The following is a 16,291-nucleotide window of genomic DNA, read 5'->3' as shown; positions in this document are numbered from 1 at the left end:
GGTTCTGATGGTCCTGTGTGGGTCCTGATGGTCCTGTGTGGGCTGATGGTCCTGTGTGGGTTCTGATGGCCCTGTGTGGGCTGATGGCCCTGTGTGGGCTGATGGTCCTGTGTGGGTCCTGATGACCCTGTATATACTGATGGTCCTGTGTGGGCTGATGACCCTGTGTGGGCTGATGGTCCTGTGTGGGCTGATGGTCCTGTGTGGGCTGATGGCCCTGTGTGGGTCCTGATGGTCCTGTGTGAGTACTGACAGCCCTGTGTGGGCTGATGTCCCTGTGTGGGGCGGGTGTGGAGCGGGGGTGGGGTGGGGCCGGGGTACCCGTTCCTGGCTGGAGCTAGCAAGGGAGTGCAATGGCTGCCATCCTCTCCTAAGGAAACCGGTCCGGTGGGGAGCAGTGGTGTGGTCTGCTGTGCTGTGGTCTGGGCTTCCGTGCCCCAAAGCCCCTGTGTGGGCCTCGGCTCCCAGATGGGTGCTGTGGGAGGGGCTCTTTTGGAGTAGGGGCAGTCTGTGGCTTCCCTCCCAGCGCCTCCCACCCCGAGCCCAGGACGCGCCGGGTCAGGTGCTTGTTGGAATAGCCGTCAGGCAGTTGTACAGAAGGACGGACAAGCTTCGCTGGTAGCTTTTATTTCTTCTGCTCTATGGTCATCAGACCGTTGCGTTACTGGGAAGCAGTCTTGTAGACTTCGCAGCACATGTGTTTTAAAATATCTGATTCTGTGCCAGTCCTCTGAGCACCTCTGCAGAGTGTGTTCTGGCTTTCCACCAGAAACTGAGCGGACCTCACAGCCTGGGACTCGGCCTGGGGCCCAGAAGCTCGCCCTCCCCCCACGGGGACCCCCATGGGGGCGGCCGGCCCGACAGTTCACCACTCCTTTTCACCAGGCAGCCTAGGATCCACCCTTGCCAGTGCCGGGGTCCCGAGAGGAGCAGAGGTGCCTACTGGCAGAGCAGGACCTGGGACCCGCAGGCCGGATCCTGTGGAGAGAGGCTGCGGTGAGCCCTGCCCTGCCTCGGGATGGAGGGGCCGGGGCCGTGCCCTGCCTCGGGATGGAGGGGCCGGGGCTGTGCCCTGCCACGGGACGGAGGGGCCAGGGCCCTGCCCTGCCACGGGACGGAGGGGCCGTGCCCTTCCACAGGACGGAGGGGCCGGGGCCCTGCCCTGCCATGGGACGGAGGGGCCGGGGCCGTGCCTGGGCAGCTAGGGACAGATGGAGGGGCCGGGGCCATGCCCGGGCATCCGGGACGGAGGGGCCGGGGCCGTGCCCGGGCAGCTGGGACGGAGGGGCCGGGGCCGTGCCCGGGCAGCTGGGACGGAGGGGCCGGGGCCGTGCCCGGGCAGCTGGGACGGAGGGGCCGGGGCCGTGCCCGGGCAGCTGGGACGGAGGGGCCCAGTGAGCTGGAAAGGGTGTCGAGTTCTCTGCACGCTCACCCGGCACAGCCCTCACCCCACAGCGTGGGGCAGAGCAGGGGCTCCCCACACTGGGGTGCTCCCCACTCTGGGGGTGCGCCCCGCTCTGGGGAGGGGCTCCCCGCTCTGGGGGTGCTCCCCACTCGGGGGGTGCTCCCCGCTCTGGGGAGGGGCTCCCCGCTCTGGGGGTGCTCCCCACTCTGGGGGTGCTCCCCACTCTGGGGAGGGGCTCCCCGCTCTGGGGGTGCTCCCCGCTCTGGGGAGGGGCTCCCCGCTCTGGGGGTGCTCCCCACTCTGGGGAGGGACTCCCCGCTCTGGGGGTGCTCCCCGCTCTGGGGGTGCGCCCCGCTCTGGGGGTGCTCCCCACTCTGGGGAGGGGCTCCCCGCTCTGGGGGTGCTCCCCGCTCTGGGGAGGGGCTCCCCGCTCTGGGGGTGCTCCCCGCTCTGGGGAGGGGCTCCCCGCTCTGGGGGTGCTCCCCGCTCTGGGGAGGGACTCCCCGCTCTGGGGGTGCTCCCCGCTCTGGGGGTGCTCCCCGCTCTGGGGGTGCGCCCCGCTCTGGGGGTGCGCCCCGCTCTGGGGAGGGACTCCCCGCTCTGGGGGTGCTCCCCGCTCTGGGGGTGCGCCCCGCTCTGGGGGTACGCCCCGCTCTGGGGAGGGACTCCCCACTCTGGGGGTGCTCCCCGCTCTGGGGGTGCTCCCCGCTCTGGGGGTGCGCCCCGCTCTGGGGGTGCGCCCCGCTCTGGGGAGGGACTCCCCGCTCTGGGGGTGTGCCCCGCTCTGGGGGTGCGCCCCGCTCTGGGGAGGGACTCCCCGCTCTGGGGGTGCTCCCCACTCTGGGGGTGCTCTCCACTCTGGGGGTGCTCCCCGCTCTGGGGGTGCTCCCCACTCTGGGGGTGCTCCCCACTCTGGGGGTGCTCCCCGCTCTGGGGGTGCCCCCTGCTCGGGACGGGCTTGGGTCCCTGGCGCCCTCACATCGTGGTGCTGCCAGCACTGAACTCGGGGTGATCGTCCGGGTGGAAGGGCTGCTCTCAGTTCCCATTTTTGCTCCTAGCAGGCAGCTCCTGGCTGCCCCGCTGGAGGAGCAGGCGTGGGCTGTGCCGTGCCACGTGGTGTGGGGTCCTTGTCTGCGGTCAAGGACGCTCCGGACACCTCCCCTCCTGGGCTCTCAGAGCACCAGGTAGCTGGTGTTCTGCAGTGCTCTGTCCAGTGCTCCTGCAGGCTGTGCAGCAAGGCCGGCCCTGCGGCCCTGCAGCCCTGCGACCCTGCGGCCTGCGGCCCTGCGACCCTGTGGCCTGCAGCCCTGCGGCCCTGCAACCCTGCGGCCCTGCGACTCTGCGGCCTGCAGCCCTGCGGCCCTGTGACCCTGCGGCCTACAGCCCTGCGGCCCTGCAGCCCTGCGGCCCTGCGGCCCTGCGGCCCTGTGACTCTGCGGCCCTACAGCCCTGCGGCCCGGCAGCCCTGCGGCCCTGCGGCCCTGCGACTCTGCGGCCCTACAGCCCTGCGGCCCTGCAGCCCTGCGGCCCTGCAGCCCTGCAGCCCTGCGACCCTGCGGCCCTGCAGCCCTGCGACCCTGCAGCCCTGCGACCTGCACCCACACCCGGCGTCACGGCGAGTGTGAGTGCGCAGGGCAAAACGCCACCTCCCTCGGGCCTCCCCACTGACAGCCATCGGCCCATCTTAAAAAACAAACGTAAGCCAACATTCTCTTTTGGCTCTTAGTTAATTTCCCGTCCATTTCCAGCGGAGGCTTGGGTAACGCTGAAGTAAATAGCCCTTCATTTGAAGCTGGTCCATCTAATGAAAGCCATTTTCGTTCCTGTCACTCCATTTGTACTTTTAAAAGTAGGTTCACCGTTGGATGGGCTACGGTTCTCTGAGGACTAGAGTCCGCATGGAGGATGGCAGGCAGGAGGGTGCGGGCCGGTGCTGGAGGCGGGGCCTGGCGAGCAGCACGAACGGCAGGTACGTTCAGTGACGCCCGAGTCCTGGTGAGAGGCACTGCTTGCGCCATCACCCTAAAGGACGGGCGTGAACCCACCTGCTCCGGGCCTTGGGCTGCCGTCCGGGGTGGAGGCGTCCCGTGGGCCTGGTCCCTGTCACACTCCGGCTGGACGGGCACTCTCGAGTCCCTCTCGGTGACCGGCAGTGTGGCCTTGGTGTCCGAACGTGTCCTGCGGATACACACGTGCATCATCACTGCCGTCAGAGCCCAGAAGAGCCCCCCGGCTGTGTCCCTGCCTCCCTGGCAGCCGGGAGCCAGGAGGTCATCCAGGGCTCGCTCTGGGCTGGGGACGGGGAGGCTGGGGCTGGAGAGAACCCTCCACCCCCTCCCCGCCCCCATGGCCTCCGTGTGGTCATTCCAGGAAGCCTGTGGGCCCAGCATATGTCCACAGTGGTGTGGCTGGGGTCTCCATCTGTGCCCGCGGTGCCCCGGGATCAACAGCACATGGAAGAGCAACCGCAGCCACCACAGCCCCGGCCCTGCCCCACTTTCAATGATGAGACAAACCCAGAGGATCGCCAAGGAGGAATCGCTACGGGACAGAACGCAAGGCAGGCTCCGGGTCTTCTAGTACGGGCTGTGATGCAGTTCTGCTGGCTACCCAGCAGATGGCACTGTGGCCGCTCCGTCAGGGCCTCCGGCCGCCCTCCACAGTGCCCCGCCCCGAAGACTGCTTTCAGCCTCAAGCACGGGGAATGACTGCTGGATTTCACACGGTGCTCAGTGGATGGCTCAGGAGCTGCCGGGCCGGGCCGGGCTGGGCCGGGCCGGGCACACTCACCGCTGGGGTTGGTCAGTTCGAGCTGTGCGGCGTGGACATGTTACAGTTTGGGGTTTGGACACTGCCTACGGTGTACCAGCCACAGGTACACGCCTCACGTTTCCTAGCGAAGTGGAGCACCTGGGGGTTAGCTTCAGTACATTTTTTAAAAGGCAGGGGATTGGTTCTTGCATTTGCTCATTTAACTTTGTTTAGCTTCAGTACATTTTTTAAAAGGCAGGGGATTGGTTCTTGCATTTGCTCATTTAACTTTGTTTAGCTTCAGTACATTTTTTAAAAGGCAGGGGATTGGTTCTTGCATTTGCTCGTTTAACTTTGTTTAGCTTCAGTACATTTTTTAAAAGGCAGGGGATTGGTTCTTGCATTTGCTCGTTTAACTTTGTTTAGCTTCAGTACATTTTTTAAAAGGCAGGGGATTGGTTCTTGCATTTGCTCGTTTAACTTTGTTCTCCCTACAGTAATAGGTTTCTTTCATTACACATGGGAAAGCCAGAGCATCAGATGCAAGGAAGTTCTGAAGACCAGGCCCAGCCTCCCGCCAGCACCCATGGGTCCGGCGTGGTCACGGGCAGCAGGCAACTGAGCCAGTCAGCGGCTTGTCCGATCAACCTGGGGCACGGGCACACAGAGTGGCCAGCAGGGAGAGGGCGCGGCCAGGCCTGGAGACGCGGGCACACAGAGCGGCCAGCGGGGAGAGGGCGCGGCCAGGCCTGGAGACGCCAGTTGAGAAACCCACCAACCACACGTCTCTAGATAAGAGTGTTGAAACCACCTCAATTCTGATAAAGCAATCACTGTGCCAAGGTGTGCTTCCGAAGAGCAGCGCAGTGGTAGCTGGGTAGCCTACGCTCCACTGCAGTTCTTTGGCTTGAGCTATTTTCTCAAAAGGAGATGGGTTTTCTGCCTCCGCAGGACCGACGCCGGCACCTGCTCACCGACGGCCACTCTGAAGAGCTTCGCAGCGCCACCCACCCTTCAGCAGCTGTGAATCTGCCGGGGTCTCCCTTAGCCATCCACCCCAGAAAGATCATCGACTCAGGGGTCGCGGGGGGGGGGGGGTCCGGCCGGCCTTGCGGTCGGCTGAGCCGGCTGGCGTGACAGGTGCGGTGGGTATCCTGGCACACGGCTGAGCGGCCCAGAGAACGGGACAGAGAGAAGCCCTAGGGACAGAGCTTTGACCTTGGCTCTGACCTCCAGACACAATGGAGATGCACCCCGTTCCGCACTGGGGCTCTGACTGCTCGAAAACCCGTTTCCTAACGCGTGCAGTAAAAGTGCACAGTATGTAAAGAAGGTTCTAGGTCAAATGGTGGGCATTTCTTAATGTGACAAGAAGTCGCTGGGAGTGTGCAGGATGCTCCGAGCGGGCAGAGCGGACTCGGTGCAGTCCACGCTGCTGTCCGCCTCACCGCTTCCTGTTGAAGACAGACCACGCGCATCCGAAAAGCAAGGGTAGTGAGACGGGCTCTTCACTGGCGTAAGGTGGGGGGCAGCCTCCCCTGCGGGGCGTGGAGGGCCCCAGCCTCCCCAGCGGGGCCTCCCCTGCGGGGCCTCCCCTGCGGGGCCTCCCCTGTGGGGCGTGGAGGGCACCAGCCTCCCCTGCGGGGCCTCCCCTGCGGGGCCTCCCCTGCGGGGCCTCCCCTGCGGGGCGTGGAGGGCACCAGCCTCCCCTGCGGGGCCTCCCCTGCGGGGCCTCCCCTGCGGGGCCTCCCCTGCGGGGCGTGGAGGAGCACCAGCCTCCCCTGCGGGGCCTCCCCTGCGGGGCGTGGAGGGTCACTGGCAGGGACCCAAGACAGGTATTTTCCCTGGGGACCTGTGGACACAGCAGAGCCTCAGACTTGTCCTCTGAGCGTCTAGCACAGTGACATGTCAAACACCAGAGTCTCACGCAAATTCTGGATGCAGCGGGAAAGACCACATTCACGTAACCATCTTCCCCTCAGAGGAGTCTGGAAGAAGCTTGGCTTCCAACCAGAGAGCATGTCGCTGCCATCGGTCAGGACACGGGGCCTGCGTCCACCGCCCCTGGACACCGCTGAGGGTGGGTGACCAGGCACTCACTGCCCAGCATGCCTGGCCGAGGGCGAGGCCCCGGGCTGGGACACCCACGACCCCATCGCACTGTCCGGCCAGCCAGGAGGCCCCGTGTGCGAGCGCAGGAGCGGGCGACTTACCCCCTGCGAATCGCCGTGCAGCTGAAGGCTGCCACGCAGCCGGCGAGAGTCACCACCAGCACCACGGAGACCCAGGTTGCCCGAGGGAGCCGGCCAGAGTCTGCGCAGGAGGAGCCGGTCAGGGTGCCGGCGCTGCCCTCCCGCCTCTGAAGGCCACCAGCCGCCAGCCATGGGGGGCGTGGGCAGCGGCGGTCCAGCGGGGTTGGGTATCGTGTCACACATCGGTGTGTGCCGTGCTGTGTGCACAGTGCTGTCTAGTGTGTGGTGTGCCGTGTGCGACATGCTATGGGCTGTTTGCGGTGTGCAGTGGGTGCGGTGTGTGCTCTGTGCTCTATGCTCTGTGCTCTATGCTGTGTGTTCTGTGCTCTGTGCTCTGTGCTCTGTGCTGTGTGTCTGTGCTGTGTTCTCTGTGCTGTGTTCTCTGTGCTGTGTGTCTGTGCTGTGTTCTCTGTGCTGTGTTCTCTGTGCTGTGTGTCTGTGCTGTGTGTTCTGTGCTGTGTGTTCTGTGCTCTGTGCTGTGTGTCTGTGCTGTGTGTCTGTGCTGTGTTCTCTGTGCTGTGTGTTCTGTGCTGTGTGTCTGTGCTGTGTTCTCTGTGCTGTGTGTTCTGTGCTCTGTGCTCTGTGCTCTGTGCTGTGTGTTCTGTGCTCTGTGCTCTGTGCTGTGTGTCTGTGCTGTGTTCTCTGTGCTGTGTGTTCTGTGCTCTGTGCTTTGTGCTGTGTGTCTGTGCTGTGTGTCTGTGCTGTGTTCTCTGTGCTGTGTGTTCCGTGCTGTGTGTCTGTGCTGTGTGTCTGTGCTGTGTGTTCTATGCTGTGTGTCTGTGCTGTGTGTCTGTGCTGTGTGTCTGTGCTGTGTGTTCCGTGCTGTGTGTTCCGTGCTGTGTTTTCTCTGTGCTGTGTGTCTGTGCTGTGTGTTCTGTGCTGTGTGTTCTGTGCTGTGTGTTCTGTGCTGTGTGTCTGTGCTGCGCTCTCTGTGCTGTGTTCTGGATGTCTCCTGAGGTCTCAGTCCCAGCTGCCCCATGGAGCGGAGCTGAATGGCGGCATTTCCACCATGTGGTTCTGACGTTCTCTGCCTTTGCTGTTTAGGCTCAGGACTGTCCTCATGCAGGAACATCATGGAGGGGCAGGGCTGAGGGGCCGGTGGCGGCAGGTGCTGCCTGTGTCTGGGCTCTGTCTGGAGGGAAGGAGGTGCCCGCCTGGACTGTGGGCCGGGACGGCCGGAGGCCGGCCTCAGGGCGCCCCCCCCCCCCGCCCCCCCGGGCAGCTGCGCCGGCCTTCTTGAGCGCAGAGCCTTCCCCGCGGGCAGTGCCGGTCCTGCCAGGGTCGCCGACCGCGCTGTTGCTGTGCCGGCCATCTGCCCTGCGGCGTTTTCCGGGTGCCGTCCCCTTGTGCGGGGCAGGCGCGGGCCGGCCTGGCGTCGGTCCCTGGCAGGAGGACACTAATACCTACAGCCACGACAGAGAGCAGGTGGCGGGCGCAGAGCACGCACCCACGCAGGTCCTCCCGTCCTCCGCCAGCGCGTAGGGGTCGGAGCACACGCACTGGAAGCTGCCCTCGGAGTTCCTGCACCTCGCAGAGGGGTGGCAGGGCGGGCGTGTCGGGTCTGCACACTCATCCACATCTGCACACACGGTGTGCGGGTGAGCGGCGGCCCTGAGCCGGGCGGCTGGAATCCCCCCCTCCACCGGCTGAGTCGGGTGGCTGGAACCCCCCCCCCCACCGGCTCAGCTGGGTGGCTGGACCCTCCCCCACCGGCTCAGCTGGGTGGCTGGACCCCCCCCCCCTCACCGGCTGAGCCGGGCGGCTGGACCCCCCCCCCCCCACCGGCTCAGCTGGGTGGCTGGACCCCCCCCCTCCACCGGCTGAGTCGGGTGGCTGGACCCCCCCCCCCACCGGCTCAGCTGGGTGGCTGGACCCCCCCCCCCACCGGCTGAGCCGGGCGGCTGGACCCCCCCCACACCGGCTCAGCTGGGTGGCTGGACCCCCCCCCTCCACTGGCTGAGCCGGGCGGCTGGCCCCCCCCCACCGGCTGAGCCGGGCGGCTGGACCCCCCCATCCCCATGACGCACGGACCTTTACACACCGGCGGTGGGGTGCCCTGGCCTCGCAGGGTGCATGCGGCCTGCTCGGGCCCGTGGAGCGCGTATCCGGGGTGGCAGGAGAACACAAGCAGGCGCCGGCCCGACTCTTCACAGAACACGGCGTCCCCGTGGTCCACCGGGCCCGGGAGGCCGCACCCGTCACCTGAGCAGGGCCAGCACGCTCAGGAGGGGCCTCGCCAGAGCTGCGGGGCCGAACCGCGCCCCCTCCGCACGCCTGGCCCCGCCCGACCCCAGCCCCGGCCTCTACGGGAGACCAGGGCTCAGGAACAGAGCTGCTCCTCGTTGCTCTGGAAGTGCTAAAGGGCGGTGTGTCTCTGCATGTGTGTGTGTGCGTGTGTGTCTCTGCATGTGTGTGTGTGCGTGTGGGTCACGCATGGTGTCTGCGTGTCACACATGGTGTGTATGAATGTGTATCTGCATGTGTGTGCATGTGTGCGCGTGTCACACATGGCGTGTGTATCTGCGTGTGTGCACGTGTGTCACAGTGTCGCTGCGTGTGCGTGTGTGTGCATGTGTGCGTGTGTCACACATGGTGTATCTGTGTGTGTGGCACATGGAATGTGTATCTGCGTGTGTGTGCGTGTGTCACACATGGTGTGTGTATCTGTGTGCACGTGTGTGTCACACAGTGTGTCTCTGCGTCTCTGTGTGTTACACGTGGTGTGTGTCTGTGTCACACATGGTGTGTCTCTGTATATGTGTCACATGGAGTGTGTATCTGCGTGTGTGTGCATGTGTGTCACGCATGGTGTGTGTCTCTGTGTGCTCTGGCAAGTGGCCGCCCGGTCCTGAACGCAGGCCTTTCCTGGCGTGGCGCTGCTGCTGCTCAGGACCACTCAGGTCAGATCGTTTGCTCCTGGTCAGCTTCGGTTATGAAGCTGAACGGCGATCCTTGCCTGCTCTGAGCAATGTAGATCTCACCCGCAGCCTCTGGGCTGGGGGAGACCCGGCTCGGAGGCAGGGCGGGCCCCGGGCAGGGCGCACAGGCCCGGGAGGCCAGGCCGGGAGGCTGAGCCCAGATGTGGGCAGACGGCCCCGGAGGCTTCCTGCCGGGAGGGAGGCCAGGCCGGGAGGCTGAGCCCAGATGTGGGCAGACGGCCCCGGAGGCTTCCTGCCGGGAGGGAGGCCAGGCCGGGAGGCTGAGCCCAGATGTGGGCAGACGGCCCCGGAGGCTTCCTGCCGGGAGGGAGGCCAGGCCGGGAGGCTGAGCCCAGATGTGGGCAGACGGCCCCGGAGGCTTCCTGCCGGGAGGGAGGCGCCGCGGCGCAGATGGCTGCTCCTCGCCGGCGAGGTGGGCCGCTTCTTGGAGAAGGGGCTCGGGGCCCAGCAGCAGGGGTCACCTGGCGGCACAGGCTCCGTCCACGCGTCCAGGTCCAGGCCCGGGATGTCCTCGCAGGCCCCGAAGTCCCGGGGGAACTCCGCGGCGCGGAAGGCGTCCGCGGGCGCCCTGGTGAGGCCCGTGTTGTCGCAGACCACCCGGGCCAGAGAGTGCTTCCCCAGCTCGCGCCGCTGCGCGGCGGTGAACACGGGGCCGTGCTCCCACCAGAACCTGCGCGGGGGAGGCGCGGGGTGAGGCGCGGGGTGAGGCGCGGGGGGGTGAGGCGCAGGGGGGGAGGCATGGGGGGGAGGTGCAGGGGTGAGGCGCAGGGGGGAGGCGCGGGGGGGTGAGGCGCAGGGGTGAGGCGCGGGGGGGTGAGGCACGGGGGGGGTGATGCGTGGGGGGGAGGCGCAGGGGGGGGAGGCGCGGGGGGGAGGCGCGGGGGGGAGGCGCGGGGGTGAGGTGCAGGGGTGAGGCGCGGGGGGGGGTGAGGTGCGGGGGGGGGGAGGCGCAGGGGTGAGGCGCGGGGTGAGGCGCAGGGGGAGGCACAGGGGTGAGGCGCAGGGGGGAGGTGTGGGGGGGTGAGGCGCAGGGGGGAGGCGCAGGGGGGAGGCGCAGGGGGGAGGCGCAGGGGGGAGGCGCAGGGGGGAGGTGCAGGGGGGAGGCGCAGGGGTGAGGCGCGGGGGGTGAGGCGCGGGGGGTGAGGCACAGGGGTGAGGCGCGGGGTGAGGCGCGGGGGGGTGAGGCGCGGGGGGGGGAGGCGCGGGGGGGTGAGGCGCAGGGGTGAGGCGCGGGGGGGTGAGGCGCGGGGGGTGAGGCGCGGGGGGTGAGGCGCAGGGGGGAGGCACAGGGGTGAGGCGCAGGGTGGAGGTGCGGGGGGGAGGTGCGGGGGTGAGGTGCAGGGGGGAGGTGCGGGGGTGAGGTGCAGGGGGGAGGTGCGGGGGTGAGGTGCAGGGGGGTGAGGCGCAGGGGGGAGGCACAGGGGTGAGGCGCAGGGTGGAGGTGCGGGGGGGAGGTGCGGGGGTGAGGTGCAGGGGGGAGGTGCGGGGGTGAGGTGCAGGGGGGAGGTGCAGGGGGGTGAGGCACAGGGGTGAGGCGCAGGGGTGATGCGCGGGGGGGGGTGAGGTGCGGGGGGGGAGGCGCGGGGGGGAGGCACGGGGGGTGAGGCACAGGGGTGAGGCGCGGGGGTGAGGCGCGGGGGGGAGGCGCGGGGGGGGGGGGGGAGGCGCGGGGGGGTGAGGCGCGGGGGGGAGGCGCGGGGGGTGAGGCGCGGGGGGGAGGCGCGGGGGGTGAGGCGCGGGGGGTGAGGCGCGGGGGGGGGGTGAGGCGCGGGGGTGTGAGGCGCGGGGGGGTGAGGCGCAGGGGGGAGGCGTGGGGACCCCTTCACCTCTGGGCATGGCCCAGCCCCTGGAGCCCGCCCCACACTGACCACTGCACACAGAGCGGGAAATCACTGCAGGGCCACCGACAGCGGGCTTCCTTCACCTGCACCCTCCCCGCAGTCTGTTTACCGGACGCACACACACGCACACGCACGCACGCACACTCAGGGTCCAAGCTCATGGCTTATGCTCAGCAATGTTTGGCCTGAAGGCAGTGGTGCGCAGGACAGTCTCCCTGCTCACCGAGCGCCGAGCGCCGGCCACACAACTGCCAGAAAAGAAGAGAAAGCAACGTTTCCCTGTGTCTCTTTCTGTGGCTCCCAAAGTCCACTCTGTCCTTCCTGCAGCTTTGGCAGCACCTGGGGTCAGGGTGTAAGAAGCAGGCAGCTGGCACTTCCGACTCTGCCCAGCCGCACGGGCTGGTGCAGGGGCACAGGTGTGTGTGTGCGTGTGCACGTGTGCGTGCGTGTGGGGGGCTTGGCAGGAGCGGGGCGGGCGTCAGGTGGTGCCGAGTTAAGATGGCAGCTCCGACGGTTCAGACTCAAGGGCATTCAGTTCAGGTATGTGTGTGTGTGTGCGTATGCGCGTGCATGTGTGCGCATGTGGGATGCAGATGTGTGTATGTAGCAGGTGTGTGTTTTGGATTGAGCATGTGTATAGGATACAGGTGTACATACAGCGTGGGAGTGTGTACATTCAGGGTGTGTTGGTTTGGTATGTGTGTGTCTGATACAGGCAGGTGTGTTGATTCGGGAGTGCGTCACACTACAGGTGTTCTGGTTGATGCAGGTGTGCAATACTGCATATTGCATGGTGCCAGTGTGTCTTCTTATGGACGTGGTGGAGGTCTGCACCTCGCAGGGGTTTGGGTTCACCTGTCCGCTCCTGGCAGACGTCGGCGAGCCGCCATTTCAAGTGGGCATAGAATGCCACTAGTTTCCCTCAGATTCCTGCGTGTTTGTGTGATGGTGGGGAATGTTTGACCTGTGTCAGCCGGCGTTGTGCCTGGGCTTCTTTAGTTCCGTCACTGGGCCGCTGTGCTTGAGAGACCACCAGGGGGGACAGCAGGCCGGAGCAGCGCGGAGCACACAGACCCGGGGGACCAGCGAGCGTCCAGACGCTCCGCAGGCAGCACCCACCTGTCCCCGTCCCTCAGCGCCTTCATCTGCCTCCCGATGAGGCAAGCAAACAGTGGACCGGTCCTGGCTCCCGGCAGGAAGTCCTCCACCAGGCCGCCCAGCCAGACGTCGATGTTGTCCGGATGTTTGTACAAGTCCATGATCCTGTCCACAAGGCTCCTGTTGGCAATGACCCTGTTCAGGTCAGCTGGCGTCTCCAGTCTCGGCAGGCCGCAGAACTCTCGCCATTCATTGTAGCCTGTGGGGGGGGGGGGGGGTAGGGGTGTTTCACATCCACCTGCCCACAGGTCCTGCTGCCCACTGGAAGCTGGGATTACGGGGTCAGAGCCCCGAGGCAGAGGGGCCAGGACAGAGCCCCCAGCCCTGCCCTGCAAGCCTGGCACACTGCGCTGCTCAGACAGACTCGAGGCGGTATGCAGAGCACGTCTGAGCTCCAGAGTCGTGGAGCTGAGCGGGGATTGCTCAGCAGACTGTTAGTGAGGACTGAGATTCTGAGGCAGGTCCTTTCCCACTTCAGGAGTGCGCAGTCCTCTCCCCCGCCCTGCCTCCCCCGCCCCTTCCCAGCCCTCCCCGTCCAGCGGTCCTCGAGCTAAGGCTGCCATGTCTAACTCCCAGTGCGGGACAAGAGCACTGCACAGATGCACACGGAACACACGTCTCCTCGGGCTCTGCCGACAGAGGACTGGGGGCAGGCGTGGGTCATGTTTGGGTGCCTGGCTGGTGTGTGAGCAGGGGCCTGGTGATGAGCCCCGCAGAGTGGGCAGATGCTCAGCAGAGGCGGGGCCGGGCCGGGCTTCCAGTCGCAGGGAACAGGTCCAGGGAAGGCAGGTGAGAGGAAAGAAGAAACGAACGGACAGAATGGGGTCACCGCTACGTAAAATCTTAAGTTCCTGTTGAGCCATCAGGGAGGCTGGCTGCCCACCTTCAGGCTCCTCGGGGCAGATGTGTGGGCCTCGGTGGGTGTACGTGATGCATGTGTGCATATGATACAGACGTGTGTGTTTGATGCAAGTGTGACGCGGGTGTGCGTGACACAGGGGTGTGCGTGCACCTGATTCAGCTGTTCCTAGAATTGTCACCTTGCAGGGGCCACGGTGGTGCTGTGGTGTCTGTGGTGGTCACGCCCACGCTGGGCATGCTCTGCCTTTCACACGTGGGCAGCTCTGGCTTGTCTCAGAGGCTGGCAGCGGTGTGGCATGTGGAGTGGGGGCAGCCAGGGGTGCTCGCGGGGCACTCTGCGAAACCCAGCATTTGCTGCAGATCTGCCCTGAACACCTCCCCCCCCACCCCCAGGCCTTCCCTCACTGAGGAGCCCTGAGCCCTGGCAGCGAGCTTCCTCTGCTATCTGCCAGTGGGGAGAGCTAAGCGTGACTACCAGAGCTGGGCCTGTCCCCACGCCTGCCCTCTAGGGGCCCTGGATGGTCAGCAAGTGAGTTCTAGCCTAGCCTGGGCTCCACAGCGAGGTCCTGTCAACATGCACAAAGAGTAGCCCACCACAGACAAGAGCCCATCACAGACAAGAGCCACCACAGACAAGAGCCACCACAGACAAGAGCCACCACAGACAGACAAGAGCCACCACAGACAGACAAGAGCCACCACAGACAAGAGTCACCACAGACAAGAGCCACCACAGACAAGAGTCACCACAGACAAGAGCCACCACAGACAGACAAGAGCCACCACAGACAAGAGTCACCACAGACAAGAGTCACCACAGACAAGAGTCATCACAGACAAGAGCCACCACAGACAAGAGCCATCACAGACAAGAGCCACCACAGACAAGAGCCACCACAGACAAGAGCCACCACAGACAAGAGTCACCACAGACAAGAGTCACCACAGACAAGAGTCACCACAGACAAGAGTCATCACAGACAAGAGCCACCACAGACAAGAGCCATCACAGACAAGAGCCACCACAGACAGACAAGAGCCACCACAGACAAGAGCCACCACAGACAAGAGCCACCACAGACAAGAGCCACCACAGACAGACAAGAGTCACCACAGACAAGAGTCATCACAGACAAGAGCCACCACAGACAAGAGCCACCACAGACAAGAGCCACCACAGACAAGAGCCACCACAGACAAGAGCCACCACAGACAGACAAGAGTCACCACAGACAAGAGTCATCACAGACAAGAGCCACCACAGACAAGAGCCACCACAGACAAGAGTCACCACAGACAAGAGTCACCACAGACAGACAAGAGCCACCACAGACAAGAGCCACCACAGACAAGAGTCACCACAGACAAGAGTCACCACAGACAAGAGTCACCACAGAGAAGAGCCACCACAGACAGACAAGAGTCACCACAGACAAGAGTCATCACAGACAAGAGCCACCACAGACAAGAGCCACCACAGACAAGAGCCACCACAGACAGACAAGAGCCACCACAGACAAGAGCCATCACAGACAAGAGCCACCACAGACAAGAGCCACCACAGACAAGAGCCACCACAGACAAGAGCCACCACAGACAGACAAGAGTCACCACAGACAAGAGTCACCACAGACAAGAGCCACCACAGACAAGAGCCACCACAGACAAGAGCCACCACAGACAGACAAGAGCCACCACAGACAGACAAGAGTCACCACAGACAAGAGTCACCACAGACAAGAGTCATCACAGACAAGAGTCACCACAGACAAGAGCCACCACAGACAGACAAGAGCCACTACAGACAAGAGTCACCACAGACAGACAAGAGTCACCACAGACAGACAAGAGCCACCACAGACAAGAGTCACCACAGACAGACAAGAGTCACCACAGACAGACAAGAGCCACCACAGACAAGAGTCACCACAGACAAGAGTCACCACAGACAAGAGCCACCACAGACAAGAGCCACCACAGACAAGAGCCACCACAGACAAGAGCCATCACAGACAAGAGCCACCACAGACAAGAGTCACCACAGACAAGAGTCACCACAGACAGACAAGAGTCACCACAGACAAGAGCCATCACAGACAAGAGCCACCACAGACAAGAGCCACCACAGACAAGAGCCACCACAGACAAGAGCCACCACAGACAAGAGTCACCACAGACAAGAGCCACCACAGACAAGAGCCACCACAGACAAGAGCCACCACAGACAGACAAGAGCCACCACAGACAAGAGCCATCACAGACAAGAGCCACCACAGACAAGAGTCACCACAGACAAGAGCCACCACAGACAGACAAGAGCCACCACAGACAAGAGCCACCACAGACAAGAGCCACCACAGACAAGAGCCACCACAGACAGACAAGAGCCACCACAGACAAGAGTAACCACAGACAAGAGTCACCACAGACAAGAGTCACCACAGACAAGAGCCACCACAGACAGACAAGAGCCACCACAGACAGACAAGAGCCACCACAGACAAGAGCCACCACAGACAAGAGCCACCACAGACAAGAGCCACCACAGACAGACAAGAGCCATCACAGACAAGAGTAACCACAGACAAGAGTCACCACAGACAAGAGCCATCACAGACAAGAGTCACCACAGACAAGAGCCACCACAGACAAGAGTCACCACAGACAGACAAGAGCCACCACAGACAAGAGCCACCACAGACAAGAGTCATCACAGACAAGAGCCACCACAGGCAAGAGCCACCACAGACAAGAGCCACCACAGACAAGAGCCATCACAGACAGACAAGAGCCACCACAGACAAGAGCCATCACAGACAAGAGCCATCACAGACAAGAGCCACCACAGACAGACAAGAGCCACCACAGACAACAGCCACCACAGACAAGAGCCACCACAGACAAGAGTCACCACAGACAAGAGCCACCACAGACCAGAGCCACCACAGACAAGAGTCACCACAGACAAGAGTCACCACAGACAAGAGTCACCACAGACGAGAGCCACCACAGACAAGAGTCACCACAGACAGACAAGAGCCACCACAGACAAGAGCCACCACAGACAAGAGCCACCACAGACAA

General features: G+C 64.4%; 1 protein-coding gene across 1 annotated transcript in view; it reads right to left on the bottom strand.

Annotated features, from left to right (window-relative positions):
• Positions 1 to 3,231: 3,231 nt before the first annotated feature.
• The window catches only part of Tpo (thyroid peroxidase), a 61,481-nt gene continuing 48,421 nt past the window's right edge, over positions 3,232 to 16,291 (bottom strand). The window contains exons 14-19 of the mRNA XM_042670491.1: positions 12,308 to 12,545; positions 9,809 to 10,017; positions 8,440 to 8,610; positions 7,856 to 7,987; positions 6,370 to 6,469; positions 3,232 to 3,583 (exon numbers count right to left, since the gene is read on the bottom strand). Coding sequence (XP_042526425.1) covers positions 3,232 to 3,583; positions 6,370 to 6,469; positions 7,856 to 7,987; positions 8,440 to 8,610; positions 9,809 to 10,017; positions 12,308 to 12,545 — 1,202 coding nt within the window. The remainder of the gene's footprint in view (positions 3,584 to 6,369; positions 6,470 to 7,855; positions 7,988 to 8,439; positions 8,611 to 9,808; positions 10,018 to 12,307; positions 12,546 to 16,291) is intronic.

The sequence above is a fragment of the Dipodomys spectabilis genome, unplaced genomic scaffold (assembly GCF_019054845.1).
Source record: "Dipodomys spectabilis isolate Male_0828 unplaced genomic scaffold, ASM1905484v1 ptg000561l, whole genome shotgun sequence".
Lineage (NCBI taxonomy): Eukaryota > Metazoa > Chordata > Mammalia > Rodentia > Heteromyidae > Dipodomys > Dipodomys spectabilis.
The sequence above is the reverse complement of the archived record's forward strand: the minus strand, read 5'-3'. Positions and strand labels throughout refer to the sequence as shown.